The following is a 12,085-nucleotide window of genomic DNA, read 5'->3' as shown; positions in this document are numbered from 1 at the left end:
GTGTGTACACAGCATTAGACATCGAACCTGCTCTGAACAATATCGTTGTAACAAGGCTTTTCAATGCTCGAAGATAAGCAGGGATTTGCCTACCTAGCTCAAATCTGTATCTTATTTAGGCTTAAGTGTGAATTATATGTATTTATTGCACATTATATTATGTTTTATGTAAAGTAAAAGTAGATCTTACCACTGACGCTTCAGGTTCCCTCCCTCCCACCCACCCACTCTTCTCTCCCATCTCCATCTGTCTTCGTCTACATTTTGATTTATCCCCCCCCCCCCCCCTCCTGTGTGTTTTTGTTTGTTTAGAATCATTTGAGGTACTTGTGTATTATCACGGCACCCACTAAGCTATTTGCTTAGTGGGCTATTCTGCGTAGGATAATCGCATCGCATTGCATGGGCCATTGTAAGTGCCGATGCGATGCGATCCGATTTTCCTATGTAATTTATTCAGTGCTCTTTTATTTATATTGTATAGGGTGTACAATGGCATTAGGTATACAATAATGACATACAATGAAGTTTTAGGCACCCCCCCCACTATCCAAGCCACCCCGAAGCGTGGCGAGCACAGCGGAATGCGTCCTCCGACCTTTTCATACTCCTACTATCCACGTTGGTGTGGAGTTGATTTTATGTAGCGTGGCGAACGCAGCGAGCCACTGAGCCCAAAGCGCTGCGAGCACAGCGAGGCCCGCGGGGGGCCACGGAATACATGTAAATTAATCTGTGTCCCCTCGCGGGGCTTGCTGCGCTCGCCACACTATGTAAAATCAACTCCACACCGACGTGGATAGTAGGGGTATGAAAAGGTCAGAGGACACGTTCCACCGCCCCTCGCAGGGCTTGGTGCGCTCACCACGCTTCGGGTTGGCAAAGGATAGTGGGGGGGTGCCTAAAACCTCATTTTATGTCATACAATGATATAATTGTATAGGTAATGTAATGCCATTGTACACCCTATATATGTGGGAGGTGCGATGCAATGCGATTCCTCGGGGCTAAGAGAGCAGTGAATAAATTACATAGGAAAATCGCATCGCACTGCCGCTACAATGGCCCATGCGATGCGATTTGCCTACAGTGCTGTACGTAAGAAACTTGGGCGCCGTGATAATACACAAGTACCTCATTTGATTATAAATATTCATGTTTAGCATATTGCAAAATGTGCACATTGTCGTCAATTGCCCTAGAGCTATGGAGCGATACATTGATATACACTGTCAACTGAAAACGGTATATTGTCTGATGACCAATGTTGTACTGGAATAATTTCAGATTTGTACATGCTGCAAATCTTTGTTATCTAAAACCTTTCAATAAAAAAGATAAAAATAAAAAAAAATAATGGCCCATGTTATGCAGCCTAATCTACAGTTACATTTACTACACATTTACTACACATTTGCTCACTCATTAGAATATGGGGGTTTCTCTGATTCACCCGGAAAGGTACAATCCCTCTCTAATGGACAAAATCATGTGCACTGCAGGTGGGGCTCATGTGAAGAGAGAGTTAGATTTTGGTATTTTATTTGGTACTTGTTTCCTAGCACGGCGCCCATCTCGTTGATTGTATGCCTTAAGTTTAAGGCACTTAAGGCATACAATCAACGCAATGGACCCGATTTTATGTCACTCACCAGCTAATTTGCCCGTGAAAGACAAAATCGTGTTGATCGCATCCATCGCGGCCCCTAATAAGGGGCCGCGGTGCGACCGACGCGATCAACGCGATTTTCCCATAGGGAACAATGTTAAATTATTTTTCAAGTGAAAATCGGGTTGATCAACGCGATCAACCCGATTTTACATAGGTGACAATGTGAAATGGGCCAATATGGCCCATTTCACATTGAATATGGTTAAAAAGTATGTTTAATGCCCCCCCCATTGTTAACGCCACCCCACTATTGACGCCAACCCGAAGCGTGGCGAGCGCAGCGAGCCCGCGAGGGGCGGCGGTACGCGTCCTCCGACCTTTTCATACCCCTACTATCCACGTCGGCGTGGAGTTGATATTATAAAGTGTGGCGAGCATAGCGAGCCACCGAGCCCAAAGCGTGGTGAGCGCACGCGGATACCTGTGAAGCCCGCGAGGGGACGCGGATACCTGTGAAGGTATCCGCGTCCCCTCGCGGGGCTCGCCACACTTCGGGCTTGGTGGCTCGCTGCACTCGCCACACTTTATAAAATCAACTCCACGCCGACGTGGATAGTAGGGGTATGAAAAGGTCGGAGGACACGTACCTCCGCCCCTCGCCACGCTTCGGGTTGGCGTCAATAGTGGGATGGTGTTAACAAAGGGGGGGGGGGGCATTTCAAACATGAGGGGGGGGGGTTTGGTATTAAAATGGGGGGTTTGGGGGCTTTTTACATTGAAATCAATGTAAAATCGGGTCTCAGGGACCATTTTACATTGATTCCAATGTAAAAATCGGGTCGATCGCGTCGCATGCGATTTGGTTGGCATGCGATGCGATCGACGCGATTTTTCCGACCCGATACAATTCAAATCGGTGGCACCGTGGTAGGAAACAAGTACCTTTTATTTTTTCTGTGCAGGGTAAATACTGGCTGCTTTATATTTACACTGGAGTTCAGATATCAGTTTGAAGTACACCCCCCCCACCCAGATCTAACTCTCTCTGTACGTTACATCAGCCCCACCTGCAGTGCAGCATGGTTTTGTCAATTAGAGAGTGAGTGTGCCTTTCCGAGTGAATCAGAATAACCCCCTATATGTATTGATGTTTCCTACCAGGGAGAATAAAATGTAGATATCCAACGTAATAAGACCAGGCAAGCCCGTGGGCTACATTCAGGTGATTCTTTTCAGTAATTTCGGAAATAACTGCTGGAGTTGGTTCCTGTGGAAAGATAAATATTGCCCCAGTTGTAATCATCACGTAGCCTGATTAGATTAACAGAAATTCATAAAAAATGTTTAAATGCATTATTTGCAATATCATTTAAGTAAGCTTGTGATTCCTCTCCTTCACCCTCCTTCCCTCCATCCCCATAGCCTTCTCTACTGTTTATATTTGGTTACCGTTGGAATGCATAGTGCATAGTATATCTTATAGTGTAAGTTTTTCTTTATGTTGTAATATGTATGTTGTAATATGTACTATACTTTATGTATGAGTGTTGTGTTTTGGCTATGCTGCGACACAGTATGTTTAAATTAATATGTCTGTTTTTTGCAGCCTTTCTTTTTCAATAATAAAAAAAAAAAAGTTAAGTTGAACACATACTGTATGACCTACAGCAGGGGCAAACGCAGGATTTTGGCTACTAAAGGTAACCATTGTCCCGACCGCTGGACACAAGCGGCGCTTACCAGTTCGGGTCCAGCGTCGGGGTCTTAGATCACTTCATGTTGGTACCGGCTGGAGGAGTCCTGCGGGTGTTTCCCAGCGGCCGTGCCTGTCATCACCTGCCTAGCATTGTGGGTCTCCGTTCCCAGGCGCCATGTTGGCTTGGCCCTGTGTCTCACAGTCCATCTTCCCATGGCCGCCCAATGGCTTTCTCTCTCTCAGTTGTGCTAGTCCAATCAGGAGCTAGCCCGGGGGATTTAATCCCTCACCTAAGACTCAGCAGACGACAGTGCTTCGCTATCTCTTCCCAGGAGGTAACCTGCGACCTGTGCTTCCCAGCGTGCTGCTGAACCAGCTCCTGCTTCCAAGATCTCCCAGTGTGTACCGGCACCAGCATTTCCACACCTGTGTGCTTCTGAGCTCCCTGCTTCCAAGTCTCCCTGTGAGTACCCGCACCAGTGTCTCCGCACCTGCGTGCTTCCAAGACTGTGCTCAATCTCCCAGTGTGTACCGGCACCAGCGTTTCCACACCTGAGTGCTTCTGAGCCCCTGCTTCCAAGTCTTCCCTGTGAGTACCTGCACCAGTGTTTCCGCACCTGCGTGCTCCCAAGACTGTGCTCAATCTCCCAGTGTGTACCGGCACCAGCGTCCCTGCACCTGTGTGCTTCTGAGCCCCTGCTTCCAAGTCTTCCTTGTGAGTACCTGCACCACAGTCTCCGCACCTGTGTGCTTCCAAGGCTGTGCTCAATCATCTCCCTGTGAGTACCAGTACCAGAGTCTCCACGCCTGGGTGCTTCCAAGACACCTGATGTGTTCTTAAAGATACATTTTTTTTGTTTGCTGATTATTTGTATGTTACCTTTCTTTTGTGGCATGTGCCAAATAACATGCAAGAAAAATCATATGTTTTCCACCAATTTAATAAATGTTATTTTTACCCCCAAATGTGTGGTGTTATTGCTGAATGTAAAAGTGACATGTAAAATTATATTATTGGTAGAAATTTCTGACCATTGCTTGCAGTGTAAATGTGGGTAAAATAGCAAACATGCAGTGGTGTTTTAGCTTATCTTTGTGTATTTAAGTAATGGTCCATTTAGGCAGCAATGCTTTAAATTCAAGCAATGAAAAGAGTGTAATTAATGACTAATGAGTATAGGAGTGTATTGTATTGTGTTCAGCTGACAGTGCTTCAGGTGCGAGCGTACTAATTGGGCGAACCGAATGCCTAGCACATGAACAAGTGCTCTCCGCAAAGTGAAACTTGCTTATGAGGACCACATATTTCATGCGTGTTGGTTCATTTGCAGTCGGTGTGCTGTCCGAATGCACGCCTACCAGAGTTAGTGCACTCCCTCGTGTACGCCCATATTTACGCCCAGTTTTTCCCACTTTGAAACCACGCCCTTGTGTAGGTCCGAATGATGCCCATATTACGCCCATATTTCCAGAGTCAATTCGGTGGACATTTCTGTACGGTATTAGTGAGAACGAGTACGGAGACCATGCGTGGCACATGCGCATAGCGTTGCCTACGCATGCGCAGACGGCTAAAAAGCACCCTCCGAAAGAATGCGGAACGGACCGCATCGACCAGAATAAGGCCCTGTGTTATTCAATAAATGGTATTATTCATCTTGGCCTATGCGTAAGACTTATATTAAGCCTGCTACCTTCCAACCCTCAGTGTGCCCTATAGCTCCTGGTCTGCAAACGGACTCACAAAATCCACGAGTCCTGACAACCATCCTCACCTGTAATCTGTTTGCTTGTAATCAGTGTGTGTGTGTATAAAAGGTCAGTGAGTTTCTGGTCTCCTGAAAGACTCTTGCATCTTTCAGTGCTGCACTTAAATGTCTGGATTCTGAGTCATGTGGAAAAGCAAAGAATTGTCAAAGGATCTGTGGGAACAGGTAATTGAACTGTATAAAACAGGAAAGGGATATAAAAAGATATCCAAGCAATTGAGAATGTCAATCAACAGTGTTCTAACTCAGAGCTGGCCCTAGCAGGGCCGGTGCAAGCCCTGTTACCGCCCCAGGCGACCTGCCGCCCCTGCGCCCCCCCCCCCCCGCCGCTCCGACCCAGTCCACAGGGGAGGCTCACGGGGGGAGGGGGGTTGACAGCAGGCACCACCTGTGGATTACAGGGGGGGGGTGGGTGCACGCCTCTCTGCAGCTGACTGGGGGGGGGGCAGCGGGCGCCTGCAGTGGATTGCTGCGGTCTAGCAGGGAAGGGGGGTACAGTGGCACCACTGATTGCCAACTAACTCCGGGGGGGGGGGGCAGCGGGCTTAACACTGCAGGCGGGGGGAGGGAGCGGGCGCCTGCAGCAGATCGCTACCGTCTAGCAGGGAAGGGGGTGCAGTGGTGCCGCTGATTGGCAACTAGCTCCTGGGGGGGGCAGCGTGCTTAACACTGCAGGCAGGGGGGGCGAGGGCGGGGACGTTTGGCTCACCTGCTCCCTGCTAGTACGAACTCCTGGTCACGTGCTGTACTAGACAGCGCAGAGCTTTCTTCTTCCTGCTCTCCTGCAGCTCTTTACCGCCCTCTAGTGGCCGGCGCCCTAGGCAAATGCCTAAAGCTGCCTAGTGGTGGCGCCGGCCCTGGGCCCTAGCCTAAATGACGCCCTAGGCACAGGGCCAGTGCAAGGCACCGGAGAGCCCCAGGCGATGGGGGGTGGGGTGCCCAGGTGCCTACGGGGGGGGTACCTGTGGCGCTGTGTGATCTGGCAGCGGGGTCCCTGCAGTGATGCGCGCTATCTGGCAGCCAGGTGGCGGCGCGGGAAGCGCTGATGGGTTTGAAAACTCGCCGCACGCTGATTGGCTGAATCGCAGCCAGTCAGCATGCGAGAGGCGAGGGGCGAAGTGCCGCCCTCCAGTGGCTGGCGCCCTAGGCAAATGCCTAGATTTGCCTAGTGGTGGCGCCGGCCCTGCCTAGGCAAGATTTTAGCTGGTGCCCCCTAGCACCACCACTAGTTCCGCCTCTGACCCTGCTCCCCTTTCCCAGCACCATCAACCCTCATCATAGCAGTCATCATTTTGGTGCCCCTACCCGCAATATTTTAAATAGAAACAGCGCACACATGCAGTGCGCAGCCCAAACAGAGGTGTGTTCTTGCTGGGAAGGGGCATGGCCACCCAATAGTACCCCCAATTCACATTATGCCACACAGTAGTGCAACTTTATTCACATTATATTATGCGATGGTGTCCCTTATTCATGTTAAATCACACAGTAGTACCACTTTACCTTATGTACATTACTCCTCACATTATTCACATTATACCCTTAGAAAAAAATCCTGAGAAAATATTGTATTTTAAGCACCTCCATGGCCACACTGCAACCCAGCACAAAGCAGTGTGTGCTGGGCAGAGGAGAAGAGCTTCAGCTGCTACTGTCACTTAAGGGGAGGAGGCCCGAGGCCTGGGTAATTTGTACCCCCTACCCCTTTCTCTCGGCACCCCTCATAATACCACACAGTAATGCCCCTTACACATGACACACATATGTACACATATGTCGCACATTATTAATGTATTTATACATGACACACATAATGCCCCTTACACATTTGCCGAACACTATTGCACAACCAACCCACCCGCAGACAGCACTCGCACAGCCGCTAACACTGTGACCTCTGCTTCTGCTTGGATACAGATGTTTCCTCATACATCTTGACTCAATAGGCCATGTAGCTCCTGGCCAGTTCTGCTAATGTTGGGTGCCTTTTTTGCTGAAAATTTGTCTTATTTGCATTGTTATGACCAGCACACACAAGGAGCTTTCAATGATTAAAATGATATGCGGCATGCCTATATTCTGTGAGTGACTCTGGCTATGTTACAGTGATTTCCATGAATACACAATTTCATATGCAGATACAGCCTCACTCACACACAGAATATAAGCATGATTCATATCATTTTAATCAGCAGAAGCTGCTGATGCCCCTAGGCATTCCGAATTCCCTAGGCAATTGCCTAGTTTGCCTATGCCTAAGGCCGGCTCTGTTCTAATTAATTAAGAAGTGGGACTGTATGAATACAGTACAATGATAATATTACCATAAATATTAGCAGCTAAATGGCATGTATAGAAACAAGAATATAAAAGCAACCTAAGAAAATTATTATACTGGCCTTTTAAACAAGGTAGTAAAAAAGAGGAATAATCACAATCGTTGATTAATAAATGACGTAATTTCATAACCCTGATTTAAAACCGTAGGAGTAAGGGTATCGAGGGTTATGATCCCTAATTTCTCACGCCTTAGAAGGGCACGGTCTCTATAACCGCCCCTCTTAAAGTGTCTTGAGACACCATGATTCAGAAATCCATCTTTTTTATTCCGTGTGTGCTCCAGTATGCGGGTCTTCAGAGATCTCTTTAACTTCCCGACATACTGGAGCCCACACGGGCAGACCAACAAATAAACAACATAGGTAGAGTTGCAATTATTGAATTGTTTGACCCGATACGAATCACCAGCATGAGATTTGAACAAAGAACCCTTCTCCGCCAAAGGGCAGATCTTACACCTGCTACATGGGAAACAACATTTCAAACTTAAAAAAGTGGTACTGGGAGTAACAGCATCACTAGGGTTTACCATACCTAGTTGGCTTTTAGAGACCATGGATTTAATTGTTTTAGCCCGTGTATATACAATTTTTTGGGGTGTTATGAAGATGTGGGCCAAGAATCGGGTCCTGTTTAAGGATGTGCCAGTTTTTTTAAGGATTTTAGAAATATGTCTCTCTGCATTATTTTATTTGGTGATGAACAAACAAACTTTTTTATTATCCACCCGTTGGTCTGTTACCTTATATTGGATATTTTCAGCCCGCACTGAGTTTTTAGCTTTATTGAGAGCAGATTGAATAATATCCTGGGGGTAACCCCTTTCTCTAAACCTCTGGATGTAAACCTGTGATTGCTCATCAAAGGTGTCCAGACTAGTACAAGTTCTGTGTAAACGCAGGAATTGAGAATAGGGCATGTTATTTTTCCAGGGCTTAAAATGACAGCTCTCATACTCCAGATAGCTGTTGCTATTAACACTTTTAAAAATGGTGCGGGTTTCTAAATGGGGGATGAGAGGAAAGTTCTCAAAACTGAGAATTAAATTAAAGACATTCAATACTCATACTCTGAAAATTGGAGGTGAAGACCAAATTGAAAGAGTTTACATTGATATCTCTCATAAATTGATTAAAAGCTGCTTCATCACCTTTCCAAATAATCAGGATATCATCGATATATCGTAAAAAAAGAAAATATTACGGCCCAAGTCTCCAGCTAATAATTGGATCTCCCACTCCCCCATATAAAACCCTTAAAAAACTGGCACATCCTTAAACGGGACCCGATCCTTGGCCCACATCTTCATGACACCCCAAGAATTGTATATGAATGTGCTAAAACAACTAAATCCATGGTCTCTAAAAGCCAACTAAATATGGTAGACCCTAGTGATGCTGTTACTCCCAGTACCACTTTTTTAAGTTTAAAATGTTGTTTCCTGTGTAGCAGGTGTAAGATCTGCCCTTTGGCGGAAAAGGGTCCTTCGTGCAAATCTCATGCTGGTGATTCGTTTCGGGTCAAACAATTCATTAATTGCAACTCTACCTATGTTGTTTATTTGTTGGTCTGCCCGTGTGAGCTCCAGTTGTCGGGAAGACAAAGAGATCTTTGAAGACCCGCATACTGGAGCACACACGGAATATAAAACATGGATTTCTGAATCATAGTGTCTCGAGACACTATAAGAGTGTTCATACCAATGACCTTTCTGGTCTTAAATTTAAGGGCATTGAAATTGTGATGCCTAACAAGAGGGGCGGTGATAGAGACCGTGCCCTTCTAAGGCGTGAGACATTCTGGATCATAACCCTCGATACCATTACTCTGTGATGGACCCCTCACACAGTGCTGCGGAGAGAAGCCCATAAACTTCTATAGGGTATCACCAGCTTTTGCTTGCCATACCCCCTGTAGTAACTCGGCATGTGGGTTTTAGTGGATTCAAAAATTCATTAAAAAAACTTGAAAACTGGGTATTAACACATTAACACTTTAGGGCATCCTGCCCTAATTCCCCACACTTGCTGTTACTGTCCTGCCCCAGCACCAAAAGTATGTCTTAGTGGGGTGGCGGTGAGGGACAGAGATGAGAAAAATAGAGAGCGGGATAGATACAAAAGACAGGGGTTAGGGAGTTAGTGAAATAAAAATGAGATGGAATGGGGAAGAGGTAGGGCCATGAGACACAGGAAGAGAGTGGGAATTATTATCATGTTTGCATAAAATGATTAATTTATTCTTCCAGAGCATGCAGTCACATTACTTTGATGGGCTAAAGCGGTATGCAGGATAGAAAATACACATAAATCTTTATAGGCATTTGTGTAACACTGTGTATAATTATTTTTTTGTATGAAGGTGGCCCAAAGGGAGGTTGAGTAGATCAAGCCAACTAAGAAAAAACTATTATAAACAAGTCTATTGTCTAGTTCAGGGGTCCTCAAACTTTTTTTGCTGTTACTGTCCTGCCCCAGCAGCAAAAATATATCTTAGTGGGGTGGCGATAAGGGACAGAGATGAGAAAAATAGAGAGCGTGATAGATACAAAAGACAGGGGTGAGGGAGTTAGTGAAATCAAAATGAGATGGAATGGGGAAGAGTTAGGGCCATGAGACACAGGGAGATAGGGGGAAACCGATTTGAGGGACAAGAAACAAAAGTACACCATTGGCCTTGATAATTAGTGACAAGGCATATGATGAATACAAAATACTAGTAAAATTCTAATTAAACTTTGTTTCTAATAGAATTATATCCAATGAAAAAGATTGTCGTACCTGAAGTCCACAAAAATGGCATAATAAATTGCAAAGAACCACCATGACCATATTGATTATTAAAGGAAGCACGGGCAAGAGGTCATCTTTATAAAATATAGAACATAGCGTGCCAGCTAAAACTAGAAGACCCACATTTCTGGTATTGAGGCTTGCTTTGAGTAGTTTCATGTATTCTCCATTATACCTTTAAAGAAATAATAAATTATATTAGTTTTGAACACAATTTTGTTATCGTGTTTACACAAAATTATTATTTTATTCTTCCAAAGAATCCACATTACTTTGATGGGCTAAAGCCGTACACAGGATAGAAAATACACAACCATCTTTATAGGCATTTATGTAACACTGTAGATAATTATTTTTTTTGTATGAAGGAAAAAATATTATAAACAAGTCCATTGTCTAGTACAGGGGTCCTCAAACTTTTTTGCTCTGGGACCCCATCAGACAATAAAAATAATTATAGTATCCCAGCAAGTATCCCAGCAAGTTAATGCAGAAGGCCATCAAATTACATGGGTATTTAGCAGACTGCACATGCATGGCAGCATTGTGGAGGCACAAACTGATGAAAGGAGACTAACATAACAGACAATTCAACACCCTCCCTGTGTCACTGTGACTGGGCTGTCAACCAATAAAAGCTTGCAGGCTGGCAGCCAATCAGGAGCCAGCCCGCAAGGTATGATTGGCTGACGGCCCAGTCAGGGACACAGTGAAGGGGAAGGAGAGATGCGCGATGCTTTCCCCTCCCCTCCCCTCTGAAGGGTTGCAGCAGTGGCGGCGGGGGACTGGAGGCCGGAGGGGGAGACAACCAAGATGAGACCCGGAGACAGCCTGAGCCAGCAGCACTGCAGGACAGTGAGTTGTGCTCCTGGCTTATTCTGGCACTGTAGGAGCATTTCTGTGTGGCACTGTGGGGGCATACCTAGCACTGTGGGGCATATATGTGTGGCACTGTGGGGACATACCTAGCACTATGGGGCATATATGTGTGGCACTGGGGGCACATCTGGCACTGTGAGGGCATATTAGTAATGGGCATCAGTTGTGCGGCAGTGGCGCAATGGGCATTATGGTGTGGGGCATAATGTGTAACCAAGTGGGGCATAATGTGTACCCAATACATGGGTAATATGTATTGGGTGTGTGACGCGTAACAGGCATTACTGTGTAAATTTTGGCCACATGCCTTCGACGTGTAATATCCCTGTTATCTATATAGTTTGTCTGGCTCCTACATTTTGTGTGCAGGATGCAATGCACAAGCCCAAACAGAAATGTCATCGTGTTCTAAAGTTTTGTCATGCAGCCACTCCCTCTTGTGTCCCATGACCACGCCCATTACCACGCCCATTTTGGGCGTGCCTTCGGCATGCAGCGCAGTACCACTCACTCATTTTTTTCTACTTGCACCACTGGGGACAGGACCCACAGTTTGAGAACCGCTGGTTTAGTATATAGGGATGCTATTTCACAGAAATATGCCATGGTGTACAGACAAACCTTTGAATGATATCTAAACTTTAGTACATATTATTTATTACCTTACTTGTTATCATTACCTGGTGTTCACATGCGCTATTTCTTCAGATAACTCACATATACTCATTATGAAATGCCAGCTTTGTGCTAATACAAAATGAATGGCCAGGCTGTAGACAATCTGACGACTTGTGTAATTTCCAGCTCCAAGCAGGCACAGAAGTGCGGTACATAGGAGAATTAGGAGACAGGTGGTTATAGTAGCTCTGTTTCCTCTAGGTTGAGGGATATTGGACCCGTTTTGAGATTTACTTTGTATTTTAGGCACCATCTGAAAAGGGAAAAAAACAAACACAACCTTGTAAGTAATTGTTATTTGATATGTTGTACATGGTAT

At 45.7% G+C, this 12,085-nt stretch overlaps 1 protein-coding gene and 1 long non-coding RNA gene across 3 annotated transcripts in view; one reads left to right on the top strand and one right to left on the bottom strand.

The window, feature by feature from the left end:
- Positions 1–12,085, top strand: part of LOC146074071 (uncharacterized) — a 33,031-nt gene that overhangs the window by 2,089 nt on the left and 18,857 nt on the right. Inside the window, exons 2-3 of the long non-coding RNA XR_014473357.1 lie at positions 2,774–2,834; positions 12,013–12,049. This is a non-coding gene — a long non-coding RNA (uncharacterized LOC146074071). The remainder of the gene's footprint in view (positions 1–2,773; positions 2,835–12,012; positions 12,050–12,085) is intronic.
- STING1 (stimulator of interferon response cGAMP interactor 1) overlaps positions 1–12,085 on the bottom strand; it is a 37,396-nt gene that overhangs the window by 16,303 nt on the left and 9,008 nt on the right. For both annotated transcript variants that reach the window (XM_083181793.1, XM_083181794.1), the window contains 3 exons: positions 11,769–12,019; positions 10,198–10,384; positions 2,771–2,879 (listed from right to left, as the gene is read on the bottom strand). In XM_083181793.1, the coding sequence (XP_083037919.1) occupies positions 2,771–2,879; positions 10,198–10,384; positions 11,769–12,019 (547 nt within the window). The remainder of the gene's footprint in view (positions 1–2,770; positions 2,880–10,197; positions 10,385–11,768; positions 12,020–12,085) is intronic.

This window comes from Crinia signifera, chromosome 4 (assembly GCF_055691185.1).
Source record: "Crinia signifera chromosome 4, ASM5569118v1, whole genome shotgun sequence".
NCBI lineage: Eukaryota > Metazoa > Chordata > Amphibia > Anura > Myobatrachidae > Crinia > Crinia signifera.
Note: the sequence above shows the minus strand (reverse complement) of the source record. Positions and strands in the feature narration are given on the sequence as shown.